The 21129-nt window shown below is 34.9% G+C and overlaps 1 protein-coding gene across 3 annotated transcripts in view; it reads left to right on the top strand.

Annotated features, from left to right (window-relative positions):
• The window catches only part of LOC121413794 (vacuolar protein sorting-associated protein 13-like), a 72701-nt gene extending 64426 nt beyond the window's left edge, over window positions 1-8275 (top strand). For all 3 annotated transcript variants that reach the window (XM_041606748.1, XM_041606747.1, XM_041606749.1), the window contains 12 exons: window positions 224-326; window positions 944-1066; window positions 1897-2033; window positions 2446-2641; window positions 3015-3090; window positions 3348-3433; window positions 3941-4018; window positions 4771-5007; window positions 5862-6010; window positions 7154-7277; window positions 7759-7815; window positions 8166-8275. In XM_041606748.1, the coding sequence (XP_041462682.1) occupies window positions 224-326; window positions 944-1066; window positions 1897-2033; window positions 2446-2641; window positions 3015-3090; window positions 3348-3433; window positions 3941-4018; window positions 4771-5007; window positions 5862-6010; window positions 7154-7277; window positions 7759-7815; window positions 8166-8237 (1438 nt within the window). In that variant the 3' untranslated portion in view covers window positions 8238-8275. The remainder of the gene's footprint in view (window positions 1-223; window positions 327-943; window positions 1067-1896; window positions 2034-2445; window positions 2642-3014; window positions 3091-3347; window positions 3434-3940; window positions 4019-4770; window positions 5008-5861; window positions 6011-7153; window positions 7278-7758; window positions 7816-8165) is intronic.
• Window positions 8276-21129: the final 12854 nt, after the last annotated feature.

Here is a 21129-nt window from a genome sequence, read left to right as displayed (position 1 = left end):
TAGCTTAGCCGGGTAATATAGGAGCGCCGTGAGCACCTAACAAGGTGGAAATGTGTGCAATATAAATATCCTATATTATTATTATTATTATTACCTTCAAACCCAGCATGTAGATCCGCATGAAGTCTGACAAATTGTCATGCATCAGAATAGCTTTCACCCCATTGTTTGATCTAAAGCTTTATTTATACAAAGAATCATTACCAATTGAATTTCTATTTTGGTATTTCAAAGTACTGGTTCAGGAGGCTAGCTTGAAGGTTGACAATGGTTTCGTCCTGTCTGTATTAGATGTCTTCTCACACTTACAAGAGGAACAAGACGAGGTGTGTGATCTATTAAGTTAATTTCTCTCCACAATAGGGATCTTATTTGTGTCTGACAAAATCTTTTTTAGAGCTGATGTTTCATATCTGTGTTGATACTTTGAAATATGATATTTTCATTTCAAGTTTCTTAAGTCAAAGATGAGAAGTTGTTTTTACATATTCCCATTTAATATTTTCTTTTTGCGCATAGGTTCATAATTGTTCATGCCAATGAGGCATGTAAATACTGAAGAGAATATATTTTACATGTAATTGAGTATAAATGTATTATTGTATGGAAAGAAATGGAGGAAGTATGGCGGACAGTTGTGTTAGTAATGAATCTGGAGGAGAATATCAATATTGTCAGACAGCTAATTGCTTATGTTCATGTACATTGTTTTCTATTGTCAAGATTTATTCTATTTTCTTTCGCTTGTATGTTATGTGTATTGTTTGAAAGTCATTGGAAGCATTTCTTGTATATTGTATGATCAAAGAATCAAATATTAAACAAAGGAAGAAAGAATGAATAAAAAAGAAAAAAGTAAATAAAACTTCATAAATAAATTTATTTTAAAAGGAAAAAAAGGCAGAAGTGTAAGATTAAATAAGTGTGTATTTTTTTTCTGTAGGTGCTATCATTACGTGCTGATCTGAACTACATCCAGAGCTCCCTTAAGGAGACATCTAAGACCATATCAAGCAGTACTGCTAACCCTATCTTCTTTGAATTCTTCCATCTATCTCCACTCAAGGTATAAACAGTTATCAATTTAAGAAGCATTTAATTCAAGGGATTGATTGTAAATTTTACTCACAGTTGCAACTGAAACTTTGCATCTAATTGGCTGGGAGATTTTTTTTTTGTCAACCGAGTGAAAATCATGGATATGACACTTCGTGAAGAGCTCACCATCTGAATTATTTTATCGACACATGTACCACTAGTTTGTGCAAAGATAATACACATAACGTTTTATGTCAGCCCTTAATTTGGCTATTCTCAAATGTTTTTGTGCATGAACCACTCGGTTCCAGTATGCAATTGATTAATGATTGGATGATTTCCATGATGGCATCAAAATAATGTTGAATTTGTGAGATATGGATATTGTTTGATGGGGATGAGTTTCAGTAATAGGATTTGTATCACTTTTGTCACATGTAGTGTTGGAGCCAGGTGGGTGTTTAATAAAGCTGTTCGTAAGATGCAAATGACTTTATGCATGACTGGTGATCCTTTCTTGCGCTATGTGATACCCCTATTTGATTGAGTTATGACCTAAGAACATGTTCCAGTCGTGCGCAAAGTTGTTTGTAACTTTATGAACAGCTTTTTAAAGCACACACACCAGGTTAAGCAGCTTGATTCACACTCTCTTGAATCCTGTAAGACGAAGCTTAATGATTGATCATAGGACTGATTTTTGTGATTATTTCATTGTTCATTATGTGCAGTCAGTCATACAAATCAACTGTAAATTCAATCGCCATCCTTTATGTCACCCCCCACTCCCGATCAAAACTTAACACATGACTTGAAATCACCCATAGTCTAAAACACATTGAATTTTCTACCCCTCAGTTCATCGTAAGTCTCTCACTGAGCGGGGAGCCACACATAACCAATGAGAAGCCTTCATCCTTCCAACGAGACCTTGGGCGTGTCCTACTGGAGAGCATAGGATCCACCCTTACAGAGGTCACCGAAGTTGAACTCAAGTAAGTGATCAAGAAAGATCATGTGACAGTTAATTTTGAGATATTCACAGTGCAAAGTTTGCAGCAATCCTTCTCCCAGTTTCTTACAAGTCTTGTCATAATTCTGCCATTTGGATTATTCTCAATAATATTGATAATGATATGCACATTATATATTGCTTAATACAAATATTTCTAAGGCTGCATACTACTACCCTGGCTTTAGCACAGCTGTCTTGATCGGACGCTCAAGCATTCAAGGAATTCCTTCCTACTGGGTACCCATTTACTACACCTGGGTGGAGAGTGGCAAATGATGCCTTGCTGAAGGACGCGAGTGCTGCGGTGGGATTTGAACCCTGGACCTTGCGGTTCTGAGTGACTGAGCCACAACACCTCATTCTCAACATTCTTTTGTAATTTTTTCTTTCAGGTTGGGTTACTTCGAGAGGAGGAATGCCCTATTGACGACAGCGCAGCTGACGTCAGAGGTTCAGGCTCATTACATCTCACAGGGAATCAAACAAGCCTATGTGTTCATCCTAGGCTTGGATGTACTAGGGAATCCCTATGGGCTGTATAGAGATGTCAAGGAGGGCATCAGTGATCTCTTCTATGAACCGTATCTGGTAAGGATGGTGGTGATGGTTGGGGTGTTGATAATGGTGATGAATAATAATTATACTGTCGTCTACCTAGAAATTCTATTCCAAGGCGCACAAGAAAAATATAATAAAAGAGTTTGGATGTTGATGATAGTATGGTGGTGGTGATGATGGTGATGATGGTGATAATGATGTTAGTGATGATGATGATAATTGATGATGATGATGATTACAATGATAATGATGATGATTGTGATGGTGATGATGAAGATGATGACGATGATGATGGTTATTCTGATGAAAATAATGGTATTGAATGAGAATGCCTTTGTATACATTGTCAGAGATTTATGAAGAACATAAGTTAGGTTACATTTGCTTGTTTTTTTCTCATTAGGGATTGATCCAGGGCCCAGGAGAGTTTGCAGAGGGTCTTGCCAAGGGTGTACAGAGTCTACTTGGACACACAATAGGTAAACACACTATCATCTTCAAAAGGTTATTCATATCTTTTCTTCCTCCCCATTTCTTGTCGAGATGTTTCTTTTCCCACCCTATACTTCTTCCCCGCAGATTGTTTAACAAGTTTTTTTAGACTTGTAATTTTACGATTCTGAAATAAGGTAGTGAATTTATTTACAAAAATGTATGTAACACAATCTTTTGGACCATTTTGTAACTTCTATTACATGTATAACATCCTAATAATATGTTTTTATGTCTCTAATAGGTGGAGTAGCAGAAGCATTTGGTGGTGTGTCAGGAACCTTGGGCAAGGCCCTCTCTGTTCTCTCCTTTGATGAGGATTTCCAGAGGGTCAGTATCAAAGACACATCTTTCTCATGATTGGGAAATCTAATAGAACTACATAGATGTTATTGGATTTCAATGAAGCCTTAAAAAAATAGTATATTTGTATGTACATACATGTACATGTACCTGATGTAAATTTTGATGTTTAATGCCCTGTATATCTGTATATGAAAGAAATTTGAAATTCCATAAGCAATGTCATATTTCAAGCAAGATACTTGCAATCTACTGTTTTTGCAATTTGCTGCAGTTTCCATAGCCTTTTGTTTTTGTTTTTATAAGGACTTAATTTGTGGAAATTACCTTGGCAACATGGATCAACAACCAAACAAAATCAAGGTTTCAGTGGTAATTACCATAATGGCAAAGTTACCATAATTGTAAGTCTTTGTGAAATGGAGCCCAGAAGCTACTAGTACATGTAGTTGGTTAAAAGTAATGTGGCTGGGAAATTTATACAGACCCTTTACTTGTTGTTATTAAACCGTGTTTTTGTTTGTTTCTGTTTAGAATCGAGAGAGACGTATGAGGAGACACCCAGACAGCTTTCCATTCCAGCTTCTCAATGCTGGCCAGGGTTTTGTCATGGTATGATCTTTTATCTGTTAACTTCCATTTCCCCTGAAAAGTAAATATTCAAGCTGCTAGTTATGCAGTCCTATGTTTAACAAATCAGAGAATTTACAAAACTTTCTAAGAGACAATCAATTCTGTTTAAATCCTATGGGATAGTCTTTTGGTCTATCAGGGGTTGTAACATCTAGCAACCATGGGGCACATCAAGGGGTTCTACAATTCATTCCATTTTGTTGATTTTTTTCAGTCCGAGGGGATAGCCTGTGTCTATTAGGGGTGGTAATGGTCCATCTATGGGACCTTTGAAGGGGTTCTAAAATTCATTCCATTTTGTTGATAGTCTTTCAATCCTAGGGGAAAGTCTTGGGTCTATCAGGGGTGGTAACGTCCCCCATCTATGGGGCCCTTGAAGAGATTCTTCAATCAATTCCATTTCGTTGATTATGTTTAAATCCTTAGTGGGGTGGTCATGTGTCTGTCAGGGGTGGTTGCCTCCTCCATCCATGGGGCCCTTGAAGAGAATATCAATGGATCTTTCAATCAATTCCATTTTGTTAATTGTTCTTAAATCCTATGGGAGAGTCTTGGGTCTATCAGGGGTTGTAACATCCCCATCCATGTTGCACATGAAGGAGTTCTACAATTCATTCCATTTTGTTTATTGTGTTTCTTGTGTCTATCAGGGGTTGTAACATCCCCATCCATGGGGCCTTTGAAGGGATTCTTCAATCAATTCCATTTTGTTGATTGTTCTTAAATCCTAGGGGATAGTCTTGGGTCTATCAGGGGTAGTAACGTCCCCTATCCACGGTGCCCATGAGGAGGGTATCAAGGGATTCTTCAAGGGAATCGGTAAAGGCTTGATGGGTCTCATCGTAAAGCCCCTCGGAGGAACCATTGATGCCATCACCCTGGTCTTGGAAGGTGTAGAGAGGGCAGCAGAGGCTGGAGAGCAGGTCGTAGGTCGGCTCAGGATACCCAGGTTCATCAATCCAAAACAGGTAAGATTTGATGTTGAAATCTTTTTACTTCTTTCTATCCAGTCTGCCTGGTGTGTGTATGTGTGTGATTCAGTTTTTACAGACATGTATCGGTCAGATATAATTATTTATGTCTAGGACCATCTTTTAACGTCACCATCCAAAAGACACGACCAGGGCCAAAACCTCTGCATCAATTTGTAACTTCCCCACATAGCTTGGATTACAGACGCATGCTACTACATGTGCATTCTGGTTTCTGTAGGAAGATTCTTCATGTGAACACCTAGCTCATAGTTCAAATTAAGTCCCAAGGCATTTTTTGTTTGTTTTTATAACCTTAAATAGTAATTCCGACTTGAAAGTGAAAACTTTAGGAAATCAAATTATCTGCAAGAGTACCTCTTTGTTTTCGAATGTTTAAACGTGATGTTTGAAAGTGAACTGACAGCAAACATTTCTTTAAGACAAACTTTTTCCTACTACCCAGAGTTTTAACAGATTTTGAACAGTATGTACATTTCTTGTTTGATTGAACCTTAATTTTTTATTCTATCTAGTAGTTATGTAGAAACATGTAAAATTGAATCAGGGCAATTCAATAAAGTAGGGATGTCCAATCCTCCTTATATGTGGGACTTTGCTGAAATAATTTGTCTATGTTTCCTTGTTCATATGAAAGTTTGAAAATTTCAAAAGCTCTCGTGCTATCATAGCTAGAGCAGTTTGTTTGATCAATTCAAAGTAGAGAAAAACTGGTTGGAAGTACGAAAGGGGTTGAATATTTTATGGATTGCTCAATAGGAAATTCTGTATTACTTCCATCACTATTCAAACTCGACTCTCCCTTTTTTCAAACTCTTTCCTCTCTTCAGGGCCTGACTCCATACTCCCCATACAGGGCTGTCGGTAACAGCATCTTACACAATATCAGACGCAAGGAAATCTACAACACTGATATCTACTATGCACATGCCACTGTGTCATCGGACAGTACTCCGGATGTGGTACTCATCACGACAAGGTTAGAGTCGGTCAGTCTATCAGTCAGTGGTCCAGACTCGGGTACCTAGTCCAAAGTTTAGAGCCGTGTATTTCGTGCAGGAATCCCAAATGCGGCCTTTCATTCCCAATGCTCACGCTCTACCCTAGACAAAACAATGGGGAATGCTGAGGAGCCATTCAGAAAAGACGCATGGTGCCTTTTTCAAGGTGGGATGCCTGGTAAAAGACGGAGCACAAGCTCTTGACAGGGTACCTTATCTGGTTTGGTTCCTGTCGAATAGGGGTTGCTGTATTCAGTTCACATTCACTCGGTCATCACCCATCCAATTCCCTCCCGTCTGCATGAATCAGTGCTGCATAATCAAACCAGCCCTCCTACTCTCCACCTCTTCATTCCTTCTCTGGCTATCCCCTCCACAAACTGCCTACCTTGAGCTCAGAAGCCCTTCTTAAAAGCTTATAGTGTAGGAAATATCAATTGAAATTTTATCTTCAATACATATACTAAGAATCTTTTCAATAGTGATTTTTTGAAAGGACGTGCTCTGCATCTGTGTAACAAAAAGTGGAAAGTTGGGGCCAATCAAAAGGTATGTAGTATGTGCACTTTCCAAACAACGTGTCAGTTATAAGCATAATAATTTCTTTTTTTCAATTATTGTCTACAGCCAATGTGCATGTTTAAAGGAAATGGACACATTAAAAAAGGCGTCAAGTTTTCACACATTTACACATTACATTTAGCTACATACATGTATACCCCTATGTGAAGCAACCTCCATATGAAACAAAAGTAACAGTTTTTCCCCAGCCCTTGTCTCTGATAGCATTTTCACTGCACTCTCACCTTTCAATGGGGGGGGGGGGGTAGTGTCATGGATTCCAAACCTCAGTCATGCTACTACATTCCTTTGGCAAGATATCAATCAACATATATGGTACTTTTCCCAAGTGAAGTATATGGGTAAACTTGCAGGAATATTCATTCATTCCTTGATAGGCATATGCACCATGGGACGGCCAGCCAGGCTAGAGCCAGGGTAATCAAACAGCACGTTGAGCACTCCGCCTTGTGGATCTGTATGTTCTTCAAGTTGCATTATAATTATTAAATATCATTATTACTTAACAGTTTGTATTATTATGGTTTATTTTGGTCTAGGCGGGTCTTGGTCCTCGAGAAATGCCGTTGGTCTGGAGGTTGGGACCTGGAGCAAAGTGATAGGTTCAAGACCATTCTCACCTTACCAAAGAAAGATGGCAATAAAATCATCTTTACTGCTGTGGTAAGTCACCGACGTTCTTTTGTAACAGTGATTATTAGAAATGCCTGTTAGCTTTTTCAAAATTCTGTGTGTAGATTTTAAACAAAGGTTTTTCCTGGCAACATAAAAGCTTGCAATAGGTTGTCAGAAGATTGCTAGACATCATATCAACTAATAGACATACATTTACCTTGTTACTAGGTTTCTAGAAAAGCAAAGTGCATGCATATTGTGTTTACCAGCGGACATGCAATCGTTTGTTTTCACTGTAACATAATATTTGGCACATTCTACCAAAGTAGCAACGTGGTACTTGTAATCGAGGTTAGAATTCAAGAATCACAATCAACAACTATGCCATTTTGATCGATCGGATCAATCGTAACTCTTTGTAAGATGGGTCCCTGGGATTTACATTTTATGCAATGGAACCAGTAACGCTTAATAATGTATTATTCCTACATGTATTTACTTTAGTAAATATTTTTTCTCTGATTTTCAGCATGAAGGGAAGCAGAAGAAGAGAGAGATTGTTTGTCAAAATGCAGAACTTTGTCAGGTACGTTTAAGTAACATATTGATTCCCATGATGATATGAAGATATCTGAGGCATGTTGCAGGAATAGTTGCAATAAAATGCAACTCTCTGAAAAATCATATACATTGTAATGAAGAAGAGAATTCTTTTTGGTGGGAAATATTGTGTTGGTGTGATGTTACATGTTGATGATAACGGTTATGATACATGAACTCATAAATAAAGAAATAGATCAAAAGTAACAATAGTTTCATATCTACCCTATAGTGTGAAATAACTTCATAAAGTATAATCATTACAAACAGAACTTTCATGATCATGTCTTAAATCAAATTCTTCATTAAATTTTTCCTTCTTTTATCTTTCTCCAGTGGGTGCTCGTCAGGCTGGAAGAAGCCCTCCGCAAGTTCCAGGAGGAGAAGAATCGGATTGTGACCATCTAAAGGTCCTACTGGCTCCAAGGAGCTCCGTCTCAAGGTCAGATGGCAGAGAATGCTGGAGATGAAGATGGAGAACTGGAGATAGCATGAGGTTGTGAAAGGTGGTCTTTTATAAAACAAACTGTAGCAGTTTTTTGGGGGAGTTTGACGAATGTTGCTTACCAAGTACCAGGCGTTGTACATGTACATCACCCTGAGAGTAATTAGTCTCCAGGTGAGGTGCTGGAGAATGCTGGAGACAAAGAAGGAGAAGTGGAGACATCACACAGTATCAGACCATGAAAGATGATCATAAACTAGTTAGCATCAGTTTTTATGGGGAGTTTTACACAGGTTACTTACCAAGTAATAGTTGTTGTACAAGAAGAACCAGTTTTGTGACCAACAGCGGTGATGTAATGCTCTTCCTGTCATATCATATGGCAGTGATTATCTCAGGCCAAGCATTGTCTGTGGTGAGATTGTTATTTTTTTCATGGGATATATTTCTTTTCTTTTTTTGGTGTTTCAGAAAGAAAAAAAAATTGCTTCATCTTATCTGTAATTTGGTGCAATGTTTACTTTCCTTAATATTATTAGCTTTCAACTGCTATGGAAAGTTAGAAGAAGCTATGTCATCCCATCATAAACATACATGGTTCTCTTTTTGTTGATTGGAGGAATGGCCTAGATTTTTGTTTGTATGTTCATTGTCACAAAGGCCAGGAAAATAGATACAGATCGAGATGTAGAATATGCAAAGAACGTGGCAGATGAAATATGATAAGAAGATGAGGAATGTATGTACTTGTGATTTGAAATATCGTATACATTTTCATGAGGAGATTATGTAGATTGGGCATTTGTTTTGTTTATACATGTATGTGCTTCATAGTTGTGTACTTCTCTTACCTTATATTTGATTATTCTGATTAAATCCCATGACAAAAACAGTAGATGGAATATCATAGATACAAAGTGGATTATTTTTTTCTGGTAATGATAAAGATTTGTTTATCCTGGAATGTTAAAAATTGTGATCCTCCTCATGGTTAGGAATTTATGCCTTGCATATATCAAGGAATATATTTCTTGAAAGACATAGTTTCCTCTATGTTTCAAAGCAACAGAGCTGTACATTTATACTGCTTCTTATTTTGAAGAACAATTCCTTTTTGTACTGCTCAAATTAAAGTATTGGACAAGCTGGTGAATTCACTTGTTTTTAGCACCCTTTTCATTAAAAAACAATTGTTCCAACTTGTGGCTTTGATCATTGCTCAAGCCATATTTTCTAATGACCTCTCATCATTTATGATTGAACTATGTTTTGTATTATTATGGAGATGGACCCCTTTATTAAGGCTGACCGTTTGCTTTGCAATATACTTAAACATTTAAAAAAAAACATATTGCCAAACGATTGCAGCTGCATTTACATGTAAGTCTTGCATATCAAAATATTCAACTTTTTTTTTAATGTAAACTGTAAGTAAAGGGAGGCAAAACTCACAATGCAACTCATCATTGTCTTACAAAGGCAAAGTTTGAAAATGGCAAATCTTGTTTGTGTTTGTAGGAATATGTATTTGTATGGTTTGCTGTTGTATTTTAGAGATATAATGTACCTGGTAACTGCCATGTTAAAATGCTGATGGTGAATGTTAAAATGCCATGTTCAGATGCTGATTGTGAATGTAAACGTTGAGCAGGCAAGGGTCCCGTAACACAAAGGATAGCGATCAATTGTATGCTTGATGCAATCAATCGTAAAAAAAATGAAATGTTCTATGATTATTGCTAAGCTCTGTGCTACAGCCCCCAAGGCACCATTCATGAAGCTTGTAAGCTCTGACAAGTTGTTTTTCTTTTGACAGATACTGTAGGCTGCATTCTGAACTCTAATTTAACTTAATGTATGGTCTGAAGTTGCGGTTTAACTATGGAAAGCCAAATGTGACGTCAGTATCTAGAATCAGATGATGCATTTATCATTGTATTTGGTATTTAAATCATTTTAAAAAATCTGTAAATTGATAATGATGATGGTTTTCTTCACCGTTATACCATGAGAAGGAAGGATCCAAGTAAACACAAAAATCATTTAAGTTTAAACAGTCTTTTGATATGATAGCTTTGTAGCCAAGTTTAATGAATAATAAATAATACAGGATTTGTATAGTGCACGTAAAGTATCCACTTTGCTAGGTGCTCAAGGTGCTCCTATTTTACCCCCGCTGAGCGAGTCTACCGATTCCGGTACTCACAACTTTTGAGGAATTACTTCCTGCCGATACCCATTAACCTCACTTGGGTTGAGGGCAGCACAATATGGGTACATTTCTTGCTGAAGGAAAACACGCCATGGTTGGGAATTGAACCCACGTCCTTCAGATTGAAAGACGCGAGTCTTAACCACTAGACCACAACGCCCCAAGAAGTTTAGTCACGATCTAGATCATGATTTAAGATAAACTAGAGTTCTGAGAGAATGAGCCATTACTAACAGTCAGATATGGTATGATGTAATGATAATGGGTAGATAATGATTTCCTTGTTATATATTTTTTAAATTTCCCTAATGTAAAAATGTACTATTTACTTGTTTACAATTAATTTCATTTGAATGGATTTTCTTGTTAATGTTTACTATTCAGAAAGGAGCAGTGTATGTAATGTATTTTATATGTTTCCATAGATTGAATCCAACATGTACATGTATACATGTAACTCTCAATTTAAATGCTTTGTTTTTTGGTATTTGATGAATATCTAATAGTATGTGCAATGGTTCAACTTACTATTATTTAATCAAATTCTAGACCTGATGATTATACAACTCATCTTATGAATTGGACATGAAAATATTGTGCCAAGTTATGTATTCCAATTGACTGCTGCATGAAAATTCAATGGACTGTTTTTATTTTATACCTTTAAACTTCTTTGAAGAGGCCATCCATAGCACTGACAAAACAATAAAGGTGTAGATCTGGGCTGATCTAAAACAAACCTCAATTTAAAAGATATTTGTTAGGGGTGTGGATTGCTAATTAGTCACAAAATTGATGTTAGTACATCTATTAGCCTACTTTAAGTTTTAATTATTGATATTGGATAGAATTGGTGATAAACTGTTTGAACGTTTCCTATTATTCATCTCATATATTTCACTTGGATATTCAGTGAGTATTTATATTTTAAACCCTTATTATTACTGCTGTCTAAGGGTGATAATGTCAAACAAGAAGGAAAATTTAGGTTTATTTGCATCATTAACACTTGAGCTAAGGGTGAAGTTTTGCTGATTTTATTACCTTGATCCTAAATACTGTTTATATAATGTCTAGTGTTAATGGTAATTAATAGAAAGTGACTGCATTTTATTTTAGATAGAGGCTTTTGCTTGAGGTTGTATTATACTTTGTGCAATATTTGTAATTGTACTTTGCGTGAGATTTCTTTCTTTCTTTGCTTTCATGAGAGAATTCTGAATTCCCATTCTCTATTTGTATTCCTAAGGGTTTTTTTTAAACAAGTATCGGTAATGAAAATGATAGAACTTCATTGCATTGACTTTCTCTTTCATCAGATCGGCCATTTAAGTTACCCTATGGGTAGTGTTAAAATAAAAATAATCTGAAGAAAAATTGGAATACTAGTATGTATATGTGTTAGGAAAGTTATGCACACCTGGAGAGGAATGAATTGATTTAAGATTTTTGTTTGTTGTAAGTGATTTATCAAGTTCATTTTTCTGCCTTGGCATTAATCTACATGTGTCACTCTTCACCCAGGTGTTAATCTGTTTGATGATCATGTAACTAATCAATTTGTTGTTATGAAAGAAAATGTGAAATGGCAGTCATGTTTATAGCATACATGCGCACTTTAGTTAAGTCTTATGCAGTTTGTACATGTAGAAGAGAAATTGACTAAGATTTATAAAAGACAGGAGATAATGTGCACTAATGCAGTGAGTTCCAGTCTCATCAAAGGACTTGATTCCTGTGACGAGACATCAATCTGCTTTTGCCACTCTCGACCCAGGTGTACCCAGTATGAATAAAATATTTACATGGTGTGCTGATATTTGTGAGCATTTCCTAATGGTTCTTTGCTGGATTTTTCTTCTAGTCTTGGAGAATGTGTATATGTTGTATACAGGCAAGCCAAAATCCTGTGATACAGATAATTGTTTAAGATAGAATTTATGTGATTCGTACCCCAGACAAATATACTATCATATGATATTTTATGATATTCTACAACATTCCTTTCATTTTTCATCAAATATCTATGCATTCATGTTGCTAGGGATGTATATGTACATGTACATGTATGTACGTTTCAGGTCTAACGGGCTCTAGCATGTTAGTACCTTTAGCATATGAAATACTAGAAGGCAGAAAAATTAAATTGTTTCGTGCGATCCCTTTCTGATGTATTGAAGTGATAAAAAGGGGAATTTTCTTCCTTTTCTTTAAAGTAGTTTCATCAAGTTTGAATGACATCAATCTCAAACAGCAACAAAAACAGTCCAACAGATTAGCTAGCATTAGCAAATATATCATGTCAGATTCTGGCAACTATTACATGAATGGAATTGCTCTTCAGTATTTTTAAAAGTCTATCATCCTTGCTTTCGGCTCATAGTTTATTTTTTGATAGACGTAGATAGCGGGGTGTGATCATACTTTAACTTTGGGCTTCTAAAGCTTTGCATTTTGACAACTCATCAAATGTATGCAATGTATGTACAGATAATTCTATGTTGTAGAATTTTATTGTTAAAGATATATTATACTGGACATCGAATATGAAATTTTAATTGTTAAAATGCCATGTTCAGATGCTGATTGTGAATGTAAACGTTGAGCAGGCAAGGGTCCCGTAACACAAAGGATAGCGATCAATTGTATGCTTGATGCAATCAATCGTAAAAAAAATGAAATGTTCTATGATTATTGCTAAGCTCTGTGCTACAGCCCCCAAGGCACCGTTCATGAAGCTTGTAAGCTCTGACAAGTTTGTTTTTCTTTTGACAGATACCGTAGCCCACATTCTATACTCTTATTTAACTTCCACTATGGTCTGAAGTTGCGGTTTAACTATGGAAAGCCAAATGTGACGTCAGTATCTAGAATCAGATGATGCATTTATCATTGTATTTGGTATTTAAATCATTTTAAAAAATCTGTAAATTGATAATGATGATGGTTTTCTTCACCGTTATACCATGAGAAGGAAGGATCCAAGTAAACACAAAAAGTATTAAAGTTTAAACAATCTTTTGTTATGATAGCTTTGTAGCCAAGTTTAATGAATAATAAATAATACAGGATTTGTATAGTGCACGTAAAGTATCCACCTTGCTAGGTGCTCAAGGCGCTCCTATATTACCCCGGCTAAGCGAGTCTACCGATTCCGGTACTCACAACTTTTGAGGAATTACTTCCTACCGATACTCATTTACCTCACTTGGGTTGAGGGCAGCACAATGTGGGTACATTTCTTGCTGAAGGAAAACACGCCATGGTTGGGAATTGAACCCACGTCCTTCAGATTGAAAGACGCGAGTCTTAACCACAAGACCACAACGCCCCCAGAAGTTTAGCCAAGATCTAGACCACGGTTTAAGATAAACTAGCCAGAGTTCTGAGAATATGAGCAATTAGTAACATTCAGAGACATTATGATGTAATGATAATGGGTAGTAAATGATCTCCTTGTTATATATTTTTTTAATTTCCCTAATGTAAAAATGTGCTATTTTACTTGTTTGCATAAAATTTCATTTGCACAGATTTTGTTGTTTAGTATTAAGAAAGAAGCTGTTAATGTAATGTGCTTTATATGTTTCAATATATTGAATCCAGCATGTATAATTATCAATGTACATGCTTTCTTTTTGTCTTTGATGAACATCTAATAGTATGTGCAATGGGTCAACTTACTATTATTTAGTTGAATTCCAGACCTGACAATTACACACCTCATCTCATCAATTGGACATGGAAATATTGTGCCAATTTATGTATTCCAATTGACTGCTGCATGATAAGAAATTCAATGGACTGTTTTTATATATATATATATATTTAAACTTCTTTCAAAAGGCAAAGCATAGCACTGACAAAATATGGGTATATCTGGGCTGATCTAAAACAAACCTCAATTTAAAAGATAATAGTTAGGGTGTGGATTGCTAATCAGTCACAAAATTGATGTTAGTACATGTATTAGCCTACTTTAAGTTTGAATTATTGATATTGGATATAATTGGTGATAAAGTGTTTGAACATTTCCAATTATTCATCTCGTATATTTCACTTGAATATTGAGTGAACATTTATTTTAGAACCTTCTTACTGCTGTCTAAGGGTGATAATGTCAAACAAGAAGGAAAATTTAGGTTCATTTGCATCATTAACACTTGAGCTAAGGGTGAAGTTTTGCTGATTTTATTACCTTGATCCTAAATACTGTTTATATGATATTTAGTGTTAATGGTAATTAATAGAAAGTGACTGCATTTTATTTTAGATAGAGGCTTTTACTTGAGGTTGTATTATACTTTGTGCAATATTTGTAATTCTACTTTGTGTGAGATTTATTTTTTTCCTTGCTTTCATGAGAGAATTCTGAATTCCCATTCTCTATTTGTATTCCTAACGTTTTTTTTTAAACAAGTATCGGTAATGAAAATGATAGAACTTCATTGCATTGACTTTCTCTTGCATCAGATCGGCCATTTAAGTTACCCTATGGGTAGTGTTAAAATAAAAATAATCTGAAGAAAAATTGGAATATGTATATGTGTTAGGAAAGTTATGCATACCTGGAGAGGAATGAATTGATTTAAGATTTTTGTTTGTTGTAAGTGATTTATCAAGTTCATTTTTCTGCCTTGGCATTAATCTACATTTGCCACTCTTCACCCAGGTGTTAATCTGTTTGATGATCATGTAACTAATCAATTTGTTGTTATGAAAGAAAATGTGAAATGGCAGTCTTGTTTATAGCATACATGCGCACTTTAGTTAAGTCTTATGCAGTTTGTACATGTAGAAGAGAAATAGACTAAGATTTATAAAAGACAGGAGATAATGTGCACTAATGCAGTGAGTTCCAGTCTCATCAAAGGACTTGATTCCTGTGACAAGACATTAATCTGCTTTTGCCACTCTCGACCCAGGTGTACCCAGTATGAATAAAATATTTACATGGTGTGCTGATATTTGTGAGCATTTCCTAATGGTTCTTTGCTGGATTTTTCCTCTAGTCGTGGAGAATGTGTATATGTTGTATACAGGCAAGCCAAAATCCTGTGATATGGATAATTGTTTAAGATAGAATTTATGTGACTCGTACCCCAGACAAATATACTATCATATGATATTTTATGATATTCTACAACATTCCTTTCATTTTTCATCAAATATCTATGCATTCATGTTGCTAGGGATGTATATGTACATGTACATGTATGTACGTTTCAGGTCTAACGGGCTCTAGCATGTTAGTACCTTTAACATATGAAATACTAGAAGGCAGAAAAATAAAATTGTTTCGTGCGATCTCTTTTCTTCCTTTTCTTTAAAGTAGTTTCATCAAGTTTGAATGACATCAATCTCAAACAGCGTTGGTTTGGTAACAAAACAGTCCAACAGATTAGCTAGCATTAGCAAATATATCATGTCAGATTCTGGCAACTATTACATGAATGGAATTGCTCTTCAGTATTTTTAAAAGTCTATCATCCTTGCTTTCGGCTCATAGTTTATTTTTTGATAGACGTAGATAGCGGGGTGTGATCATACTTTAACTTTGGGCTTCTAAAGCTTTGCATTTTGACAACTCATCAAATGTATGCAATGTATGTACAGATAATTTTATGTCGTAGAATTTTATTGTTAAAGATATACATTTATTATACTGGACATCGAATATGAAATTTTAAGTGTCATAATCAGTTGGCAATGGGAGGATTTTTCCCACCTTTCTTTTTTTATGTAGCTTTTGTTTGTCCAGTTAGCATGCGAGGAGACATGGTCATTTGTCAACGACGTTCTCTAGAATTTTTTATAAAGCTACTGAAATTCTTGCTTCTAATTGGCTGAGTTTAGATTTGTTAGTGAAATCACTGACATGCTTTGTGAAACTATCCCCTGATTGCTGAAGTTTATTTTCACTGCCCCCCCCCCCCCCCCCGGAGTAGTGTCCAGAAGCAACACTTACTATGGTAGACACGATTATTATAAGCCAATATGAATAGTGGTCATGATCATAGATTTGTATCTATTGTTGTTCAGTTGCATGATAGTAGTGTCTACATACTGTAACTTGTGTAAAATAAATATAAGTTAAATTTCATCTGTGTTTGAATTATATCCATGTGCATAATATGTGTTTGTATGATTATTAGTTAAATTCCATAGTCAGTACTTTTAATACAAACAAAACAAGCTATTGTACACAGAATCATGAAAAGACGCTACACCTGTAGCTTACCTATACATTGTAGCAGTGAGACTGTAGGAGAAAGGGAAAACAGAAGTTTGCTTTAGCTAGAATATTGAGCAGAATTTTTCTGTGACAAAAAGGATTTGTACATGTATAAGAGCTTTAATATAGAATGTTGTTTCCAAACAGTAGATATGACAATGAAAAAAGAAATGTACATAGTTATATATTGAAAATACAAACATATATTTATAATTGTGTGTAAGCTGTAATCTTAAGAAATAATGGAGAAACAGTGTCCAATTAGCTTGTATTAAGTATATGTGACAATTTCTGCGAGAGGTTTATTTGCACAGTGTTTGATATAGAATAGAGGGCAACTTGTTTGTTCATATGAGAAAGGCATTTGTTATTGTCCAAAATGAAAGTATTATATCAATTTGAGAGAGATTTATTGCTTGTTTATATTGAATTTGGTCGGATAATGATTTTAGAAATGATGTTTAAGTGTATTACAGAGCGTTTTAATTGTTTTTTGAATCAAAAGGATGTTATAATACAAATAATGCACATCTAGAAGGGCATTAGTATGAATTATATGCACCTTATCAACAGTTCTGTTTCAAGCTACATTGTGACAAGTGTGTACCATTGCCCAAGCAAAATGATGTGCATTATTTGTTTTATTAGATAGTGATGTGGATCCTTGTTATTTAATAAACCATTCTCATCTCGGAGCCATGACTAGTTCATAGATATCAGCTAATCATTTTATTAGGATCCATATCACCATTTCATAAGAATTCGTAATGCCCTCTTGAACAGTCATTATAACTTCCTTTCTAGTAGGGAGAAATTAAATCTTATTTTTTGAAAAAGTTTTAAAATGGATAGTTTCATTACTGTTGCCTTTGTTTGCCTGTAATTATTATGTAGTCTTTATGTGATTACTATGTAGTATCAATGATGTCATAATTCTACAATTCACATTTATGTATACCTAGACTTGAGTTTGTTGTTGTATGACTGTTGTAAATGAAAGTTGATGTAAAACAAAATTATATTAAAGTTAGAATCTTTTCCCTGCACAGTAATGATGAATTCATATTTATTTTGTTGTTCACTATAATTGTACCCTACCAACTTTAAATGTGTTAGTGCTATTTTTTGTATACATGGACTTGCTAAAGGGTAAATTATACAGTATCTAAGAGAAATTATGTACATTACCTTTACAAATATAAGTTTCAAACAAGATGAATATTACATGACAAAGTGGTGATAGACTGTACTCCTTGCAGCATATTATCTTTCCCATTTTATCATCTTATACTCATTTCCACTGCTTGTCAAAGTATATACCATCTTTCTAAAAAAATACTGACTTGTTGTCTCCTTTCTCCAATTTAGAATACTGATAGGAACAATTAGCAATTAATATATACTAGGTGTATTTCGCAGACCAGATTATTTTTGAAAATATAATCTAACAAAAATGGATGCCAATATCAGATACCATACTTTGTTGATAAATATAGCAAAATGTTCCTGCAATTATAATAATTATTTTCCCTGCTATTTTTCTTTTTTATATGTGCCACAAAGTGGTGCTTTTTATTTTCTGGTAATAAATGCTCTGAATTTGATGTATTAAGTTTTTTCCAAACCAAAATCTAATTTCAAATATAGAACTGGGGCCCATTGCAGAAAGAGTTGCGTTTAAACGCAAACCAAAAAATCAATTGCAAGTCCAAAATGCGCACTGTTGATTGGTTGAAAATCAAGTTGCGCATGATTTTTAGAGTTACGATTGATTGCAACTCTTTCTGCAACGGGCCCCTGGTGTAATAACTTTGTAATGTTTTCTTTTTAGATGTATTTTTATTTCAGCTTCTATGATTTCCATTCTTATATGATACATTGAAATATTACAAAATTAAGTAGGATTATATACAAAGGGTTTACTGATAGAACTTCCAATGTTATTTATGAAATCAAATTTGCAAGGTTTCAATATTTGCATAAGGTTTTTGGAACCAATCCAAAAATGTAACAGAGGTATTCAAACTGTGATTCTCTCTTTCTCCTTAGAATTTTTATCCACAAATAATACATATCAGTTTTGGTTTTGAGTTTTCAGACAAGTAGTCAAAATGATTGATAGAATAAAGATATTACACCTCAAGCAAACAGAAACATTTTTCCCATCAATTTGTAAAATATGTTTGACACATGATTATATCATTAGTAAGTTCCTGAATATGATTATTTCCATTTAATGTTTGTGTTTCAAATTTGACTATTGATATAAAAAAATATCACAGATGAATGCAATCTCTTTTTACCAAATTAAATTGAAAATAAGATTTGAAGAGATTTTGAAATAGTCTACAGAGGAGGATAATAAATATGGATTCGGTCCTTAGATAAGAAAATAATTCAAAAATTAGTAGTCATTTCGAAGCATATAGGGCAACATTCAATCTCAAATTGACTATTTTAATGTTAACCCTTTCATTCAGGATCCAAACACACTTGGTGTTTCAAAACAAACGTATCTATATATATATATATATGTTCTCAATCTCAGCAATTTTGTGCTAATATACCACCATTTTGTTTCAAATATTGTATGAAGCTTTCTTTTGACAGTTTACTCTTCATGTGCATCTGGATTATTTACCTATCACACATTCCTAAATATTGGTCATTTAATCATGGTTTAACTTGTCTCTTTTGTCATTGAATTGGTGATGCTGATAATGAATATGTTTATATCAATAAAGAAATTGTATTGCAACAAAATTGTAGTGAGGTATACTATTATTTCATGTTGGATGAGTTGATTATTCTAGAGTGTCGTAAACAGGGATATATGTTGTCGAGACCGGCCCCAAGGCCACATTTTGCAGGCCTCTGCCTCTGGAGAAGGTTTTCTCCTGGGGCCGTGTGACTCAGAACATCCCTTTTGACTACATCCTTTGTGTAGGTGTCAAGTGGATTGCACCTACTGAAGGAAATTGTGCACTTCATGATAATAAATGAATAATATGGGATTGATATAACGCTCATATTCACCTTGTAAGGTGCTCAAGGCGCTCCTTCATTACCCTGATGGCTAAGCTAGTCTACCGATTCCGGTGCGCACAGCTTTTTGATGAATTACTACCTGCCGGAACCCATGCACCTCACCTGGGTTGAGTGCAGCACAGTGTGGGTAAATTTCTTGCTGAAGGAAAATACGCCATGGTTGGTAATATCGAACCCACTTCCCTCAGGGTGAAAGATGATAGTCATAAACACTAGACCGTGACGCCCCCACTCGATGTTAAAATCAAAAGGAAAAAAATTGAATTCTCAAAAACATGCAGCAACTTTTAAACAAGTGAGTTATCTCCTACTTGTTGAGTCATGACCACACGATAAAAAAGAGTAATAATGGCACTGCTCTAAAAAGTGTTGGATGTTTCTTTTCATCATTAAGAACTAGTTTTTACCTTATCTTATATAAAGTAAGTTAAGTTTTGAAATTATTCAGCTTGTAAATATGGCTAAAAAACTTTGAATTTCTTGTATTAGGAATGAATATTAGAGATGGAGTAGAAATGGATATGAAAGATTTCAGAATTAAGGTGAAAACCCCAAAAAGACGTATGAACGTTTTAGATTATAGATTTACATGTGAATGTATGTAATTTTGATTAGTTTGTTATCAATGTCTAAAGAGTGTACATAGTGAAAGGATAATCTAGTCTTTTTACTTTATTCAGTTATTGTCCACTCTAAAATTAGATTCAAAATGATTTGATAAAGATTTTTAGTTGCTCTTACGTCTGCCCATTGTAACACTCTAAAGACTCCAGACTTGGTTTAATTTAAATCATTTACTCCAAAATCAGGTTAAAAATGTATCGTGATTTTAGACCTATTTTGGATATATTGATATTTTATTCTTATTAAATTTCTTCTATACACTTTGCTTTTATCATCCCTTTTGACTACATCCTTGGTTGTGGTGGGTGTCAAGTGGATTGCACCTACTGAAGGAGATTGTGGACTTCATGATAATAAATGAATAATATGGGATTTATATAACGCTCATATTCACCTTGTAAGGTGCTCAAGGCGCTCCTTTATTACCCTGATGGCTAAGCTAGTCTACCGATTCTGGTGCACACAGCTTTTTGAGGAATTACTTCCTGCCGGTACCCATGCCCCTCACCTGGGTTGAGTGCTGCACAATGTGGAGCTATCTATGTGGAGCTATATGAGCTATCTGCCATTTATATATATACATATATAGGCCTATATATATTCATGATTACGTTAGATGCCCTTTCATAAACTTGAAAACAAACACCGGCTTGGTATCACCCTTTAACTATAACAAGTATTATCCACAGACTGTGTATTTTAAAAAGGCATAAAAATCTTTCATCATATTATATGA

The sequence above is a fragment of the Lytechinus variegatus genome, chromosome 4 (assembly GCF_018143015.1).
Source record: "Lytechinus variegatus isolate NC3 chromosome 4, Lvar_3.0, whole genome shotgun sequence".
NCBI lineage: Eukaryota > Metazoa > Echinodermata > Echinoidea > Temnopleuroida > Toxopneustidae > Lytechinus > Lytechinus variegatus.
This window is presented reverse-complemented; position numbering and strand designations above follow the sequence as displayed.